Source organism: Gossypium hirsutum, chromosome D02 (genome assembly GCF_007990345.1).
Source record: "Gossypium hirsutum isolate 1008001.06 chromosome D02, Gossypium_hirsutum_v2.1, whole genome shotgun sequence".
NCBI lineage: Eukaryota > Viridiplantae > Streptophyta > Magnoliopsida > Malvales > Malvaceae > Gossypium > Gossypium hirsutum.
The window spans coordinates 52,711,762-52,729,381 of record NC_053438.1 but is presented as its reverse complement, the minus strand read 5'-3'; the positions used below and the strand labels follow the sequence as shown (position 1 = coordinate 52,729,381).

The 17,620-nt window shown below is 32.9% G+C and overlaps 2 protein-coding genes across 9 annotated transcripts; one reads left to right on the top strand and one right to left on the bottom strand.

Annotated features, from left to right (window-relative positions):
• Nucleotides 1-1,796: 1,796 nt before the first annotated feature.
• On the bottom strand, nt 1,797-15,415 carry LOC107909885 (uncharacterized). 8 transcript variants are annotated; one of them, XM_041088789.1, is made up of 5 exons: nt 15,184-15,401; nt 14,591-14,642; nt 13,972-14,022; nt 6,957-7,124; nt 1,814-4,169 (listed from the first exon to the last, which is right to left on the bottom strand). In XM_041088789.1, exon 5 carries the CDS (start codon nt 4,032-4,034, stop codon nt 2,160-2,162), a length of 1,875 nt encoding a protein of 624 aa, XP_040944723.1. In that variant the 5' UTR covers nt 4,035-4,169; nt 6,957-7,124; nt 13,972-14,022; nt 14,591-14,642; nt 15,184-15,401; the 3' UTR covers nt 1,814-2,159. The 8 variants fall into 8 exon arrangements, 4 of the variants coding, with proteins under 4 accessions (XP_040944724.1, XP_040944723.1, XP_040944726.1 ...); XM_041088792.1 differs by lacking the exon at nt 15,184-15,401 and adding an exon at nt 15,071-15,171; XM_041088790.1 differs by lacking the exon at nt 6,957-7,124 and having other exon boundaries at nt 1,797-4,169; nt 13,972-14,025.
• Nucleotides 15,416-16,580: 1,165 nt separating this feature from the next.
• LOC121214562 (protein MAINTENANCE OF MERISTEMS-like) lies at nt 16,581-17,395 on the top strand. The gene is made up of 3 exons (XM_041088340.1): nt 16,581-16,634; nt 16,748-16,894; nt 16,979-17,395. Exons 1-3 carry the CDS (start codon nt 16,581-16,583, stop codon nt 17,393-17,395), a joined length of 618 nt encoding a protein of 205 aa, XP_040944274.1.
• Nucleotides 17,396-17,620: the final 225 nt, after the last annotated feature.

Sequence of the window (17,620 nt, the reverse complement as noted above, 5' to 3'; positions counted from 1 at the left end):
TCTTTAAGTAATTTTAGGGGTTCTTGTTTCATTATTTTAATGCTTGGGTTGGGTTGAACCAATGGATTTTTGACTCTTTTTTTTGGCTTTTCTTTTCGTTCGAGCCACAAATTCATAATGTCTATATTGAGCTTCAATGTAGTCTTCGGCATGTTTGACCCCTTCACTTTTAATAGATAATATCCTGATCTTAAGTTGAACTTAGAGAAAATTGAAGCTCACTTGAACTAGTCATGCAAATAATCTATTCGCACCAATGGATACTTGTTCACAATAAGACAACTAGAGGACAAGTTTGTCTCCTTTAATTACAATGACGACGAGTTAGTTACCAATTATGGTAGTGACACGATAGTAGTTTTTGTGATAGTAAGAAATTATACAATTAGAGGATTCTTTTTTACAATAATTGTGTGATAGATATCTTTTTAGTGGGAGACTTGAATCATAAAGCTAGAACTTCTTAAGAAAGACTTGAATCCTTTATTGCATATCTTTGGATTTGCCAACCAGTTAATACCAACCAAAGGCTTACTATTTTCATCCATATAGGAGATGATGACCACACTTTGGTAATTGTGGTGAATTTAATTGTAGGCTAATTTTCAACGTACAATGCCATCTTCGGAAGATTTCTTATAGAAAAGGATAAGATGGTTACCGTTGTATATTTTCACACAGTAAGGTTACATACTCTTTTAGGAGTACAATTGAAGAAATCTGATCAAAAGGTTGCAAAATGAATGTCGCGCAGCCTTATCAAAGTTATTTCTAAGCAAACCTTAACCTTAGAAGACCTCAATAGAGCTTGCGAGAGCTCTTTCGTTGACCCGAGCACATAATATGACCAAATTGTAAAGTTTTAAAAAAATTTAGAATCGATGCCACAACATCAATTCCTCCAGTCGTCACATCACCAAATAGTTTGTCACGTCATGACATCAGGCCACTCGATGTCACGATGTGACTCACTATTGGTTAATGTTGCAACGAGGGGAGTTGCTTGTCAGGACGATGACCTTATATTTGGTAAAAATGAGTTATTTTGGTACCTATTTCAATTGCTCCAACAAATCATTCAATATATTCATCTAAAACATCCAAATTTCTAAACATTTTATCTAACAACTAGCCTTTTTCATTTACCAATCTTACCTATGCTTTAACACATTAAAACTTGTCATTTCCTACATATGTATACTTGATACGGGGTTGCGCGCGGACCAAGATCGAGTTGTCAAGTCACGAGAAACTCCTACGAAAACCCTAAACAATTAGATCTGAAACGAAACAGAAAATTAAAAGATTAGATTTTTGAATTTTCAGATCTGAAATAAAATCCCCAAATCAGCAAAGAATCAAATTGAGAATAGAAATAAGTGTTAGGGTTCTTGAAACCCTCAAGGAGATTGTGATTCTGCCCAATTGAGCACCAAGATAGTTTTCCCCAAATTTCGACAATCTAATTTCACCCAAAAAGAGTATGGAAAAACCCTAGAAATTGGGGATTTTTGGGCTGATTCCTTAAGATAGAAAAATGCTGAAAACATAATAAGAACAGAAAATAAATTAGATAAAGATTCGGCACAAGCAGAAATAAAGAAAGAATTGACAGTAAGAAATTAAAAGATAAGTCCTAAGAAGCCTTGAAATCTCGAAAGATCTCACAACTCCCTTCAAACGGCTCTAATCTCCCCTCCAAAGAATATCAATGGCAAGAAGAAGGTTGAAGATGGCTCCCACAATCAAAAAGATTGTTAAAACAACTTCTAAAGAAAACCCAAGAGAAAATCCTTGAAGAACTCAAAGAGAATTTTCACTTAAATCAAATCTGAAATTTTCAATGTAATTGTAATGTAATGATAAGTGTTTTACAAGGTGGACAGCCATGCCTTTAAATAGGCCTTATAACTAGGCCTAATCTAATTAGAAAACTAAAATAAAAAAACTCCTAATTATTTTAATATGGAAATTCGGTCAAAGGTCATTTTATCTGGGACTCTTGGACTGAATATTGACATAAAAATTTAAACTAAGTAAATAAATAAATAAAAATAAAACTTTACAACTTGGGCCACTTTGACAATTTGGCCTGATTTTCAACTAAGTATGGATGGATTTCTTGATTGGGCTGGGAATTTGCTTATTGGGCCTCGCCTTCAAGAATTTGGGCTTTTGTGACTCGTATCATTCCCCCCTTCCTCAAAAAGATTCATCCTCGAATCTGAAAAATCAAATGAACTTGACTTTCCTCTATCGAACGGGACTAATGGCAATTGAGTCCACTGAAAAGAATAGCCATGAGATAGTAAATAGCAACGGAAACAAGCTTGTAGTCCAATCATAAGCATAACAGAACAGGTATAACGTATGTGAATGGACAGATTCAGATTACCATGCAAACAATCTAATTTACTCACCACTGCCTCGTCAAATATTTGAAACAAAGATGGACATGTTTTAAGGCATTCAGTCGTCTCACATTGTTCCCACAAACCATGAATAAATTGCGAGTAATAAATCAAATGGTAAACATAATCGTCACAAGTAGGTATTTGAAAAGATTCACATGGTTCACAGAGTTGCATAATCATACCATGCATTAATCGACGGTCTATAGATTCACTCACGCATGCATTATCAAAAACAAGAATCTTTTTATCAACCATCAAAACAGATAGATCATCAATAAATAAAATAGGACAGTCAAGCACGTTTCGATCTAAGTGTTCATCAACACGATCTTTATCACTATCCGAGGAGTACAAAAGTGTTTCAAAGGTTTCAAGCATCTTACCTCGATAAGCAGAAGAATAAGGGTCGATTTTACCTTTTTCATTTAAAACAAACCTTCGCTCATCGGGGGCATAGTGTAGTCGAATCTCCGTTGTTGAGTTAACCTTTGTCAAATAGAACTCAAACTTCATGTACAACCACATAAACTGTTTAAGGCACGAATATAAATTGAAAACAAATTTGGAAAATTTCGTTACCTTATTCTCCAAAACAGATTTGGACAAATTCGAGGATTTTACACAAGGTAAATTAAGAGAATAACAAATCACGCTTCTTTTCGTAATGACTTTATCAACCACAATCGAAGAGTAACAATTAATCGGATCAAAATGAGGGGATCTTTTAAGAACTAAGTCACCAAAAGTTTTATCAATAATTTTCAAATCTGCACTGGACTCGGTTTCTAAAATTTCCTTACCTCGCTTACCTTCGGGATCATGTAGTGTGATTTCATCTTTGCCTAAGTTGATCGTATGAAAGCGTCTTTCATTTGAGAGGTATTGAAGTTGAAAGTTATCTTTCGATCTTTCAGGAACCTTAAAAGTAGCAACACAAGAAAAATTCATATCTTGGTTAGTGGAAACATTCCTCACTAGCCTTTCCTCGTCTTTTTCTTTTGTTTCTTTTTCTAACTCATTTTCTCTTCTTTCTTCAACTTCTTTTTCAAATTTCTTTTCTGTTTCACATTCCTTTTCACTCTCAATCTCTTTTTGCTCTTTTTCATTCTTTTTTTCTTTTTCCTCACTTGTTTTAACAGAATTTCTCAGTTTGATTTGGTCCTCATGGACTTGTTCCGGAGTGAGCGGCACTAAGGTAAGTTTCTTTCCTTGATGCTTGAAAGAATACCTATTGGTACGACCATCGTGAGTGACTTTTCGATCCAATTGCCATGGTTCTCCTAGCAACAAATGGCAGGCTTGAATAGGCATTACGTCGCACACAACTTCGTCTTGATACTTACCGATAGAAAAGGCAATGCGCACTTGTTGAGTGACCCTAAATTGGCCTTCGTTGCTAAGCCCTTGTAGTTGATAAGGTTGTGGATGCTTGGTAGTGGTTAAGCAAAGCTTTTCCACCATCGTCGTGCTGGCTATGTTCGAGCAACTTTCACCATCAATAATAACTCTACAAAGCTTACCTTGTACGTGGCAGCGAGTATGAAAGAGATGTTCTCGTTGCTGCTCGCTCTTTGGTTTTGCCAAAGATGATTGTCCACGATCATGAAAATCATCATCCATTCTAGTGACACGTCGAGGGCCGCGCCTTTGGGGTTGGTTATCCCTATCTTCTTTGATTGGATGAGGTTCTTGATTCAATCGCACCTCATTGATGGTAGCAGTCAAAGCTCGAAGAGCAACAGCCTGTTCATCCAACTGTTGTTGAAATTTTTTAAATATGTCACCATTATTATCACCTGTAGACATTTTAAAAAAAAAAATCTGCAAAACACTCAACACTCAAAAATAAAAGTTAGCAAACCTCACCATTAATCACTCAAAAAGAAAAATCAAATTCTCAATGAGGTCGAATTCAATCTTGTGAGTTCTTTATCAGAGTTTATATCAACCAATTAGAGAGTGTGAACCAAACTACCAAAGAATCCTAATTTGCACTAGGATGCCAAAAACTGACGAGACATCAATTGATTCGTGTTGCACCGAGGAAGAATTGGGCACACGTTTAAATCCTACTAACACAAGAAACAAGAAGGTGTTAGATAACGTAAAGGAAGAATAAAGGTAAACAAATGAAAACCTACAGGTAAGAATCAATAAAAATTGCTGAAAACAGAAAACCCGAAAAACTGCGGAGTAACTTGACAACTTCGTTCGAGGTGTTCCCGATCTCCAAAAATCACAAAATTAAATCTGGAATGTCTTCAAATATTGAATTTTTGATCTGGAAAATTTGGGCACCAAATTCAACCCGCTGAATATTTTTTTAATTTTTTATTGGATTTCGTCTTTTTTCAATTTTTTGACTTTTTTGACTTATTTTTTTGCGGGAAATATTTTTGTATATTCAATAACAGTGCCAAAAATATGTATGTAAAATTTCAGATCAATCAGAAAACGTTTACCCACTCAAATGAATTTTTTTTGAACAATTTTTCTAGGTAAAACTGCTGTTTGTGCTTTAAAAAATAGAGATCAGTTTAGAAATCAACCAAGAACACCCAAAATGCCCAAAATCTGATACCAAATGATACGGGGTTGCGTGCGGACCAAGATCGAGTTGTCAAGTCACGAGAAACTCCTACGAAAACCCTAAACAATTAGATCTGAAACGAAACAGAAAATTAAAAGATTAGATTTTTGAATTTTCAGATCTGAAATAAAATCCCCAAATCAGCAAAGAATCAAATTGAGAATAGAAATAAGTGTTAGGGTTCTTGAAACCCTCAAGGAGATTGTGATTCTGCCCAATTGAGCACCAAGATAGTTTTCCCCAAATTTCGACAATCTAATTTCACCCAAAAAGAGTATGGAAAAACCCTAGAAATTGGGGATTTTTGGGCTGATTCCTTAAGATAGAAAAATGCTGAAAACATAATAAGAACAGAAAATAAATTAGATAAAGATTCGGCACAAGCAGAAATAAAGAAAGAATTGACAGTAAGAAATTAAAAGATAAGTCCTAAGAAGCCTTGAAATCTCGAAAGATCTCACAACTCCCTTCAAACGGCTCTAATCTCCCCTCCAAAGAATATCAATGGCAAGAAGAAGGTTGAAGATGGCTCCCACAATCAAAAAGATTGTTAAAACAACTTCTAAAGAAAACCCAAGAGAAAATCCTTGAAGAACTCAAAGAGAGTTTTCACTTAAATCAAATCTGAAATTTTCAATGTAATTGTAATGTAATGATAAGTGTTTTACAAGGTGGACAGCCATGCCTTTAAATAGGCCTTATAACTAGTCCTAATCTAATTAGAAAACTAAAATAAAAAAACTCCTAATTATTTTAATATGGAAATTCGGTCAAAGGTCATTTTATCTGGGACTCTTGGACTGAATATTGACATAAAAATTTAAACTAAGTAAATAAATAAATAAAAATAAAACTTTACAACTTGGGCCACTTTGACAATTTGGCCTGATTTTCAACTAAGTATGGATGGATTTCTTGATTGGGCTGGGAATTTGCTTATTGGGCCTCGCCTTCAAGAATTTGGGCTTTTGTGACTCGTATCAATACTTAATATACCATAATAGTTTAACGGCTTAAGCTTGAACCAATTTGTAACACCCCAAAATTAGGTCTATGAGTTTTAGGGGTATTTTAGGGATTTCAACTCTAGTGAGCTGGGGAATTTCATAAGCATGGTAATTGGAGATGTTCTTGCTTATGATATTTAGAAAATCCAATCAATTTTTGAAAATAATGTTCAAAAGGTTTTCAATTTTGAAATAAGGACTGATTTGTAAAAAGATCTAAATTATGAGTTTTTAAAAGGAAATTAAACCAAATTTCAATTTCCACCCTATTTTCCCTCTTCATCTTTATAAATCCCACATTAGTCTCTTCTCCATATTTTTGTTTTGTCGTCCATTGTATTCCAAAGCTCCTCTCACTCAATTTTGATTCCCAAACTTAGTTCCTTAGATTTCTATCGTTGCCCAAGCCATAAATCTCCATAATATTTCAAGAAAAACATCCAAAAAAACCATAGATTTCTCCATTGTTGAATTTTTAGGTTTTTCAAATTTTTAATAAAACGTTTGGTTTTCGTCAACTAAGGTGACGATTTGATTCCTTATTAGTTTTTGATGTTATTTGATCCTTTAAATTGAGTTTTTAGTCGTTAAAATTGCATGTTTGGTGTGATAGAGAGTGTTAGCTATATGCTTCACTTTTTGGGATATGTTCGACTTTATGAGTCATTTGGTGTGTTAGAGATACGTGTATCCAGTGAGTGGTGATAGAGCCCACATTTACGTTTCATGGCTCAAGTGTCAAATTATCAATGAATATGTTTGAGTATTGTAGTGTATGCTTAAATGATATGTGATTATTATGTAAACGAATCATTGAAAGATGCATGAACAAGTAGTTGGAACGCTGACACCCCTACGGCGTAGCGGAAAAATAAAACATTCGGTGATCCTAACCATGGATCCATGTGTGAACGAATCGGGGTGAAATAAAGATTTCGAAATTACCGAATCTTTATTCTGAATAGACAGTAACACCTCAGCAATGAGTAATCCGATCTACTATCAAACCAAGCCGCAATCTATCGTGACTCCGGCCTCTACATAATCCACCCAGTTGACAATGAACGGAAGGAACCCCCAAAACTGTTTTTGGAAAAAACTTTGCTTTGACGGCTGCTAGACCCCAAGCAAAGAAAAACGAGATTTTTATATCTATTTTTAAAGTTTCTAGAAATTAAATAAATATAACAATGTTTTAAACCGAAAATTATAATTACATTAATTATAATAATGATTTCGGTAAACTATATATTTATTTGAATTTATAAACTAACCAAATTCATGTTCTCATTATGCGTACAACAACCTTTACATAATGTGTTCGATATTTGATTACACAATTAAATTAATTCTATAATTAATTTAATTCAAGCGACAACCAAACACAATACCAACTATGTTTTATTCCGTTTATTTCAACTACAGGGTGTGACCCTATAGGTTATTGTAACACTAGCAGTAATACTAGAACAATTCCAATGTTACAAACAATGAGTGGCACTTAGTAATGTATCATTGCTACCAAAGTCACAAGAAATCATGATTCGACATAACCTTTTTATTATTAACCTTTCATGCAATAATCCTTAAGTCATTTATCTCTAGATTGGACACAAGTCATGGAATAGTCACACTTGCATAGTCCATTCCATGTTCCTTGATATCTTAAATAGACTATGATATACAAATAAGTATGACATCTCATATCAGCTTATTTGAGCATAACCATGCATTTCTAGTCTCACAAAATCAAGTGGCCTAAGATATTACTCCCATTATGTAGGAGGGACTTATCCTATATCGATCAACCATATCCCTCTACACAGATCGTGGTATATTCAACATTAGTCTTTATAGAACAACCAGTTACAGTGTACGTTTGGCTGTATCAAAATATACAACTTACGATGTTAGGATTATGATGATCTCAAGTCTGAGGATCATATACATATTAATCACTATGAGTAATTTTGCGACAATTACATAATAATCCAAGAAACATACTGATAACGGGTCAGTCCAATATGTTGTTCTCTAACACACATATTCATGCATCGATTTTGACATTCCATATCAATGACAACTCTTTATTATCAATCAACTACATGTTAGTCTTAATGCATTATTGTTGTCCTATCAACAATAATACTTGACTAATGACCTTTTAAGAATCATATTTTTCTCAGGACATTATTATAAAACAATTTATTTATACACACAGAAAAAAAACTGAAATAATAATGGTAACGCCTTATATTAATAAACATGATAAATCAAGTATGTTATTACAACCATCTCATGATTGATCTTTGGGCACACTCTAACACAAGTAATATGAAAATAAAATTGAGATGTTGTAATTATGCTAAATGGATGTTTCATTAATGCTTGATGAACTATATGTGTGGTAGTTGTTCTAGACATTCACTAAGCTTGTTAAGCTCACCTACTCCTTGTAATCCATTGCAGATTAGTAGCGTTTTGGTGTGAGCAGTGTGGCTCCAAGGGATTAATCCAAGCTAAACTTTGTAATTATTCATAGGTGATTTATTATTTGTTTAGATTTGGGAAATAAAGGTAATGTGGTAAAACTATTGCATAAATGTTGCCATTATGTTTTGGTTATTTTCATATCTTATTAAATCTTAGGATTTATGGATATTGCTCTTGCTATGTCGCTTGGTTACTCGGACATGTTTTTGATGATTGAACTATTATTGTGGTTATTTTGATGTTTATTTGACGAGACATTAGTTACATGTTGAATGGTTTATGATTGGGATGCATTATTTTTCTTATTATGTTGTATTTTTTGTGTCTAGAGTAGAGGTATCAATATTCAGGTTTTAAAAATGATACCTCTGTGATATTTCGTTGTGCAAGAAGTTAGTATTTTGGTTTGGTATCAATGCCTTATCACGAGTATCGATACTCAGCGTAAAATAATCGATACTTCAATAAATGTACCAGTATTTTCTAGGATTTTATTTTTAAACAAGAAACAAAATGCTTTTTTGGTATTCATTTTCCAAACAGTATCGATACCATATAAGGAAAATATCAATACCTTTGTTTTAGTGTCGATACCAACATAACTTGTTTTGGAATTTTGCTAAGTGGCTCTAATGCATGTTTAATTGATATTATAATTTAGTTTAAAGTATGTTTGGCATGTTTTAATGATGATTAATATATATGCTTGACTTAAAAATTTGTAAGAACGCTAAGAAAAATGACAATCACCTATTAATGTGAAGACATTTTATAATGTGTGTGATGTGTGACGGTGGTGTGACATCCTGATATTCGAGCTTGACGACCGGGTCGGGTATAGGGTGTTACACAATTGAACTAACATATATTTCAAACACATAAATCAAACTTACCAAATTTAAGGGAATTCATATTTCTACTTTCCACACACATCAAACATTGGTAATTTATGCATTAACCAATCCATTTGCTATGAACAACATGAGAAATCATCATATATCAAGTTCATCACAAGATATTAAACTTATTAAGACATTTATACATTAAAGGATATATTGGAACACTTATTTACATGCCATAATTCCTTAACTCCAGATAATCAAAATAACTATCAAAATAATGATAGTGTGAACTTCAAGTCGATCCGACTTGACACATTCTGCAAGATGATGATGATTTACAAGGGAAAGGGAAAACATACAGGGTAAGCATATACGATGCTTAGTAAGTTTATAGGCATTAAACAAAAACTTACCTTATCATGCTATCAAATACAATATGCTACCATGATTTGGCATAATTAACTAGACATAACAAAAAACAACATCAAAAAGGTGAGTTTAACATATAATCAAACCATATGGTATCTCAAAATATATCTATCCAATTCATTTTAGAATTAACATTTTAATACCATGCTCATGCTCAGTTTAACGGGCTCGGATACTAAGGTAACTACACTACACTAGGTTGCTCATTTGAGCTGGAACTACATCACTCAAGGGCATTGAGTGCAAAGCCCATAGGCATCGTTTTCATATTCACATGCTAATACATCCCTCCACCACACCAAGGTCTTTATAGAATCATATAATTCTCGATGATCCACAACATGCTGGATCCGTACAAACACATATCTTGTAGAAGCACGCATAAGACCCTATTGGCATGCCAATTATATCCTAACCTTTACTAAGTTCACATGGGTATCTATTACACTTATAATCATCACTGTTCAATTTAGTCCAATTCTCACCTTTTCGTACCAATTTACAACCAATTCAATTTACAATGAAACATACATATATAATTCAAATACATACAATCTAAGTTATAAATACCATATGAACTTACCTAGAAAAAACAACAAACAAGTTGAACCTCTAGCGACTAATCGATAATTTTATGTATCATTGCAGGATATGCATGAACCAATTTAATTTTATTTTCTAAATGCCCTTTAAATTTTACATTTTATTCAATTTAGTCCCTAACACCGAAATAATAATATTTCAAATTTGAGCTTCGTTTTCAAAACCGATCTCAATCACATCCATTATAGACCCTATACCATCTATTCTTACCAGAATTTTACTTCAATTTCAAAATTTATTCACTTTAGTCCTTTTGTACAAAACTAATAATTTAAACATTACAATCTAGTCATTTTTCACATCTAAGCTTAAAATTTTTCAATTTAACACTAATTTCTTCAAGAAATCAACAATGGAAACTATCAAAAATTTTAACAGTTTTGCAAATTGGTAAATGGACTAGCTAAATCCAGCTCCAATAACCTTAAAAACATAAAAAGTGCAAAAAAAAAGACTTAATTGAACTGACAAATTAGGGGTTGAATGGTTGAAGCTTCCTTAAAGGTTTTCTGCCTTCTTTGTTCGGTGGAGAAAAAGATGAATAGAAAATAATGGTTTTTCTCTCTTTAATTTTAACTTATATACTTTTGATTAAACTTTATCAAAATTAATCAATTAAACTTTAATTAACCAAACATTAATCTTAATTAGCCAAAGGTAGTGGATTTTAACATCATCCACCACCATTTGATGAAATAAAATGGTCTATTTACAATTTTGAACCTTTAGCTATTTAAAAATCTATAGCAATTGCACTTTTATAATTTAGTCTTTGTACACTAATTAAACAATTAATAGGTAAAATTAAAGGACCAAACTTTAATCTTCTTTAATACCAACTCTGTGGATATTTTAATTTAATATTTATAGACCCGATTTATAGAGATGGATCTCTAAAACCATCTTTTTCTGTACCACTATCACATCCTAAAAATCAGGTTTGTAAATTGACAGAGTAGTCACACCCCAATTTGAATCTTATCTTAAGTGTTTGTAATAAGAATAAGTAATTGGTCTATTGGATAAGAGTTAGTGAATTTGCTCTTGAAACTTGAGTTCAATTCCCCTCTTACGTATAATTTTTATTTACAATATTTTTACCCAAAATGTGTCACCCCTTGCATTGAAACCCTAGTATATAACATTCTTTTTGTTGTTTTCAGCCTTTTTTTTAATCATTTTTGCTCCTTCTTACTGCCTCTCTCCTTCTTTCTCTCATTTTCTCTAATTTTTCTTCTTCTTTCACCATTATTGCTCCTCTAAACCATAGTTTTCTTCCTTTTTTGTGACACCCTCAGCTCATCCCTTTACTCCCCATTTTCTTTTCTCTACTCTGTACCATATTGGTCGAATCTCAGCTTCCTTTTTCCTCGAACTTCTATCCATTGTGTCGCACCATCACTACTCTTTTTTCTTTTTGATTCACCATTGTCGCAAACATCTTTTCTTTTTTGCATTCTTTTTCTGTTCTCATTAACATTATTTGTTGATAATCGAATTTGGATCATCATCCTTGTCTGAATCATATGATTGCTCAAGATCTCCACTGATTCATCATACTTTGGTATAGTGTAAGTTGACAGTAAATAAATTAAATCTCGTATTTCCTTTCTTTTTCTTTTGTTGACCTAACTTATTAGCGTGAATGGTCTAATCTCACCTCTTATTTTGTGTCTTTCACTATCCTACATACAGATCTGGTAGCTACCAATTCAAATCTGAATCGTAGAGATGTTCTAAACAATTGTTAATTCTTTTTAGACGTATATTGAGGTGTGCATGTCCTATTCAAAAGTAAATCATGTGATTTGGTGATAACTGAATGCATCTATATACAAATCATGTTGAATCGAATTTGTGTTTGTGTTCTCTTAAGCTTTGGCCGAATTTATAGTGTCTTTTGAAGTAGTCGAATGTGATATGTATTAATTTGGGATGCTTGTTGAATGTGTTTGTGTTTATTTTGTAGTTGGCCGAATGTGCCTAAGGGTTTGTCTGTTATGACTAAGTATGTATACACCGCTAATGTATGATATTGATTGTTATCACATGTTCACTGAATGCATCAAGACATGTTGTTGCTTCTGTGTCGACCGATTGCATGACTAAAAGCATGCCATTGTTTCCGTGTTTATCGATTGCATGAAAGGCATGCCACTGCTACTGATTTATTGATCACATGTTAAAACATGTCATGGTTCTGCATTGTATCTAATTCTGCCATGCTTGTTATGCCATTTTGTTGCATGGGGTTGGGAAGATTGGTGATAGAGGAGTTATGTGGAGTTCTGGCAATTTATCCACAAATATGGGAGTTCTGGAGATTAATCCGTAAATATTGGAGTTCTGGCAGTATATCCGCAACACTGAAGTATTATTTGAACTTTTGGCGGTTCATCCGCAATATTTTTCAACCCTAAACTACTAGCAATTTATCTATAAATATTTACTGTTACTAGTGGTTTATCCACAATGAGCTACGACTCTTATTGGTATGGTGTGTACGGATGGATAAGTTTTGGGAAACTCATGGTGTGTAGACGATGGATGGGTAGGAAATTCCACTGACATTCATAGATAAGTACATACATTCTGAGAACTCTGTGATTCTATATATTCTAAAAAGCTGTGATCTATGACATTGTTATTATTGTTATCTCTATTTACTTGCATGCTTTTGATATATTTGGTATACTGCTTTCAAGTTCACCCCCTTAGTTTACTTCATTCAAATTTTTGGGAAATATACCCATATTGTAGTAAAGATGTAATTGTTTTATATGTATTGTAACACCCCTAATCCGTCTCCGCTGTCAGATTAGAGTTACGGAGTATTACGATAGATAACCAATTCAATAACAGACTTTTACTATTCAAAATTAAATTTAAATATCAATTATTCATAATTAGTTAACATTCATAGTATATTTATGAAAATAGGCCTTAAATCGAGCCTACAGAACATTTAAAACAAATCAGGATAAATTTTGGACTAATTTGACACTTCTACGAAGTTTTATGTAAAAAGTGTAAACAGGGGTCAAATGGCAGTGTGAAGGAGATAAACTCGTGTGGCCACTTGATTGCTTCCGGACGTACTAACATCCAGGGTGTAAATACTATAGCAAAAGATATATATAAATAAGGCAGTATTCGCAAGTATACGGGTCAAGTTGTAATAATTACAACGGAGTAAGTGAGTACTCTGAGAATCGTACCCAAAAGAGAGATGTGAAAAGACATAAGCACGATAGGGGAAACACAACAAGCAAATTTTTGAATTTTTGAATCCTCTCACATGCCACACTTTCAATACCCATTCACTTTAAACGTTAACATTTTATTCCTTCATTAAATCACTAATTCTTTATATGGGGGGAATTAATAAAAAAGAAACGTTAGAAAAATAGGTGAAATAGGAGATAATAAAGGGGAAATAAATATGAAAGATGCTTTCATTTATTATATATCTAGTGACTTAAAGTTTCAAAAGCTTGGTTATTCACCATTACGGTAAAGGTAGGTCCTATTGCCATAAGAGGTCAATTTGGAAATTAACAAAATAAAAAAATAGTACATAAACTAACACTTACAATTTTGACCTAACAGAATCAAGCTTCTCACTTCAGTCTCTGAAGTATCAACTGCTGCATACAAACCAAAATTTACGTAAAATACAAAACAATATAAGCAAATATCACCAACAAACAAAAAAATAATTGTATGAAATTCATCCAATAAATAAAATATAACATATTCTTGGAAATACCAACAAAACATAAACAACTCAATAAAACATAAAAAAATATCACCATCAAGGCATGAAAATACTTCTTTTCAAATGTCAAACTTAGCTAATACAAACAACTCATGCAACAAGGTTACAAGATAAAGAAACATTAGATCTGATGTTTCCAACTTCAAAGCTGTGGTCGATCTATTCGCAACCCAAGCATATTAGCAAAAAGAAAAACAAACTAAATCTAAATAATAGATTTGTAAAAAAAAAAGAACAACCACAACACCATTTAAGCACATGTTGCTCACAGATCTAGATATGCAAGAGCAAGACCCATTCTTTTCTAAAACAGAGATAAAAATGAGAAATTCAGAAAACCCAAATTCAAATCAAATCTAACTCTTGTAGAACCAGAGTTTCTTTCATTCCCCAAACAGCCAAAGGGATGCAATTCCATTTATATGTTTGCTCACCTTTCTTTGCAAATCAGTAAGAGAAGTAAACATACCCAGGACAAGACCGGACCTGAAGAGAAAACAAAATATTTATGTAATTAACATATGAGCACTAAAAATTAAAGATAAAGCAGAAAGCTTTGTGTCGTAAAATTAATTACGATTTCATGTTATCTTTGTTATAGATATTTAAATAGTTCTTAAAAACACTTCTAACTGCAATAAAGACTAATAAATAGCACTCAATGATTTCAAAGATAGTGATCATAACAAAAAAGCAATAATCTTAAAAACAGAGGGAAACAAACAACAGAAAAATGAAATACATAGTAGACGATAAACTAACAACAAGAACAACCACATCGACATCCATAGATTTGAAAAGACGAACCGGACAAAATATTTCCTATGGCTGAAGACCCAAAATAACCTACTGAAATACATCTAAATAAGCATAGATCTGAGAACTACAACACAGACGAAAAGGAAAAAACTAACTTGTTCTAAAGTTGAAAACAAAAAAACACCTACAGAAATACAAGTTGAGAAGAATAGATCTGAAACTAAATAAGACATGAAAAGGCAAAGAAAGTTGAAATAAAGATCCATACCTAAAATGACCCTCCGATGAGGCAAGGGATTTCAATATCACAAAAAATAAAAGGAAATGGCTAAGAAAACTTAAGATTTATCTCTCTCACGAAAATTGTATTTCTACTGTAGCGTGTGTATGTGTTTTTTTTTTGCCTCTAGTTAAACCAAAACCGAAAAAGAATGATAAAAATTTTGAAAACAGAGAGAGAGAGAGAGAGAGAGAGAAAGAGAGACAAATGGGATATACGTATTGTTTTCGGGGTTTTTTTACTAAATTATTATAAAAAATTAAAAAATTTCAAAATATTATATATATTTTTTTATTTACCAAAATATACCAAAAAATAGAAAAAAAAGCTGTGCCGATTTGACAGAGCCCTGGTGGAGGGGTTCTGATTGGCGGCACCGATGGTGCCAATGAGGTTGGCAGCACTGCCCTTATAATAGGGCCCATCGGTGGGGGGGAGAGAAGGAGAGGGAAAGAAGAAGAAAGAAAGAAAAGGAAAGGAGAGGACAAGAAGAAGAAGAAAAAAGAAGGAAAGAAAAGGAATGGAGAAGAGAAAAAAAAGAAAGAAGAAGAAGAGGGAATGAAGGGAAAAAAAGAAAAAAATGTAATTTTTATTATTAAATTAAATTTTTTGTAATATTTGTGTTTTAAAAATTTATGTTATGTACAGTATACGTGTTTTATTATTTTATTTAGCATATATATTTTATGAAATATATTTAACATGAAAAAATTCATGGTATGTACATTGTATGTTGATTAGGAATTTTTTTATGAAATTTACTTAGTATGTTGAAATTAGTTTTTTTAGGAAAAATAACAATAAAAGTAAAATGATAAAAATATATATTTAAAAAAGCATAAAATATGAAAAGAAGAAACGGAAATTGTACATTCACCGAAAGTAATAAAATGCGAAAAAAATTGTATATTTAATAAATTTCAAACATAATGCACTGAAATAATGTAAAATGATAAAATTAAAAATTTCGATATTTTTTAAAATAATAAAATGCGGATAAAAAATATGAACAAATGGCCGAAGTAAGAGTTTATTACTAACTTTTTTAAAAATTCAGAAATAATTAATACAAATATTTCAAACAAAATGCATTGGAATAATATAAAATAATAAAATACGAAAATAAAATATTTTTATTGAAAGTAATAAAAATCGGGAAAATAATACAAGCAAATGGCAGGGATAAGAGTTTTTTTCTTACACCAAATTAATTTAAAAACACACTAAATTAATAAATTTCAAACATTACGCACTGAAATAATGTAAAATTATAAAATTAGAAATTAAGATATTTTTTAAAGTAATAAAATGCGGAGAAAAAATACGAACAAATGGCTGAAGTAAGAGTTTTTTACTAACTTTTTTTTCAACTTGCAGGCATCGCAATGACTTCATTGATTCGAACCGATAGACACATATCTGATGCGGCTAATAACACGGTATGATTTATTATTTGTTAATTACGGGTTCTATTTATTTAAAAAGGATATACGTAGTATATACAAATAAATCATGTTATCGTAATATTTTTTCTGTAATTTAACACTATCAGGACTCGTACCGATTATTAAGGGGTCGTACTAGTGTTTGGAAAACGGCTCCGGATGCACGATTGATGCCGTACTTGGAGCAAGCCGGATTTGGGTCAGCAGCACTGATCCGGTCCTCCGACGTGCGCTATGATTTAATATTTGCGCTAGTGAAGCGGTGGCGCTGAGAGACCCACACTTTTCATTTTCCGTGCGGGGAGTGCACAGTGACCTTGGAGGATGTTGCAATACAGCTTAGGCTCCCAATTGACGGGAGTCTCGTAACGGGAGTATCTTCATTTACCGATCCGGCTGCACTTTGTTATGAGCTCCTGGGGGACTCGCCAGGGGACGGTGAGAAAAATTTTACAGGCTTACAATTTACATGGCTGAAAGCCAAATTTGGACAATTATCAGCCACTGCCACTGAAGGTGAGTTGATGTGTGCTGCTCGAGCGTACATCATGTATATCGTAGGGGGAGTAATCATGTCTGATGCAAACAACGACAAGGTGCATTTGATGTATTTGCCCCTATTAGCTGATTTGTCTACTGTTAGCTCATATAGCTGGGGCTCCGCCGTTCTAGCAATGTTGTACCAGGAGCTTTGTCGGGTGACAAACCCGGATGTTGTAGACATGGGCGGATGCCTCCCACTGCTGCAGTCCTAGGCGCTCTATCAGATACCATTTTTGGCATCCGTTAGTCACCAACCGTATGTCTATCCACTGCTGAACATGTGATAAAATATAAATTGTCATTATTTGTAGTGATAATATATTGACTAATGTTACCAATCCTAAACCCTATTTTTTTTGTAGGTGGAGTGCTCGTCCGGGTATCGGGAGGTCGTACCTTGTCCCAATATACCGCCTCATGATCGAACAGTATTCCCG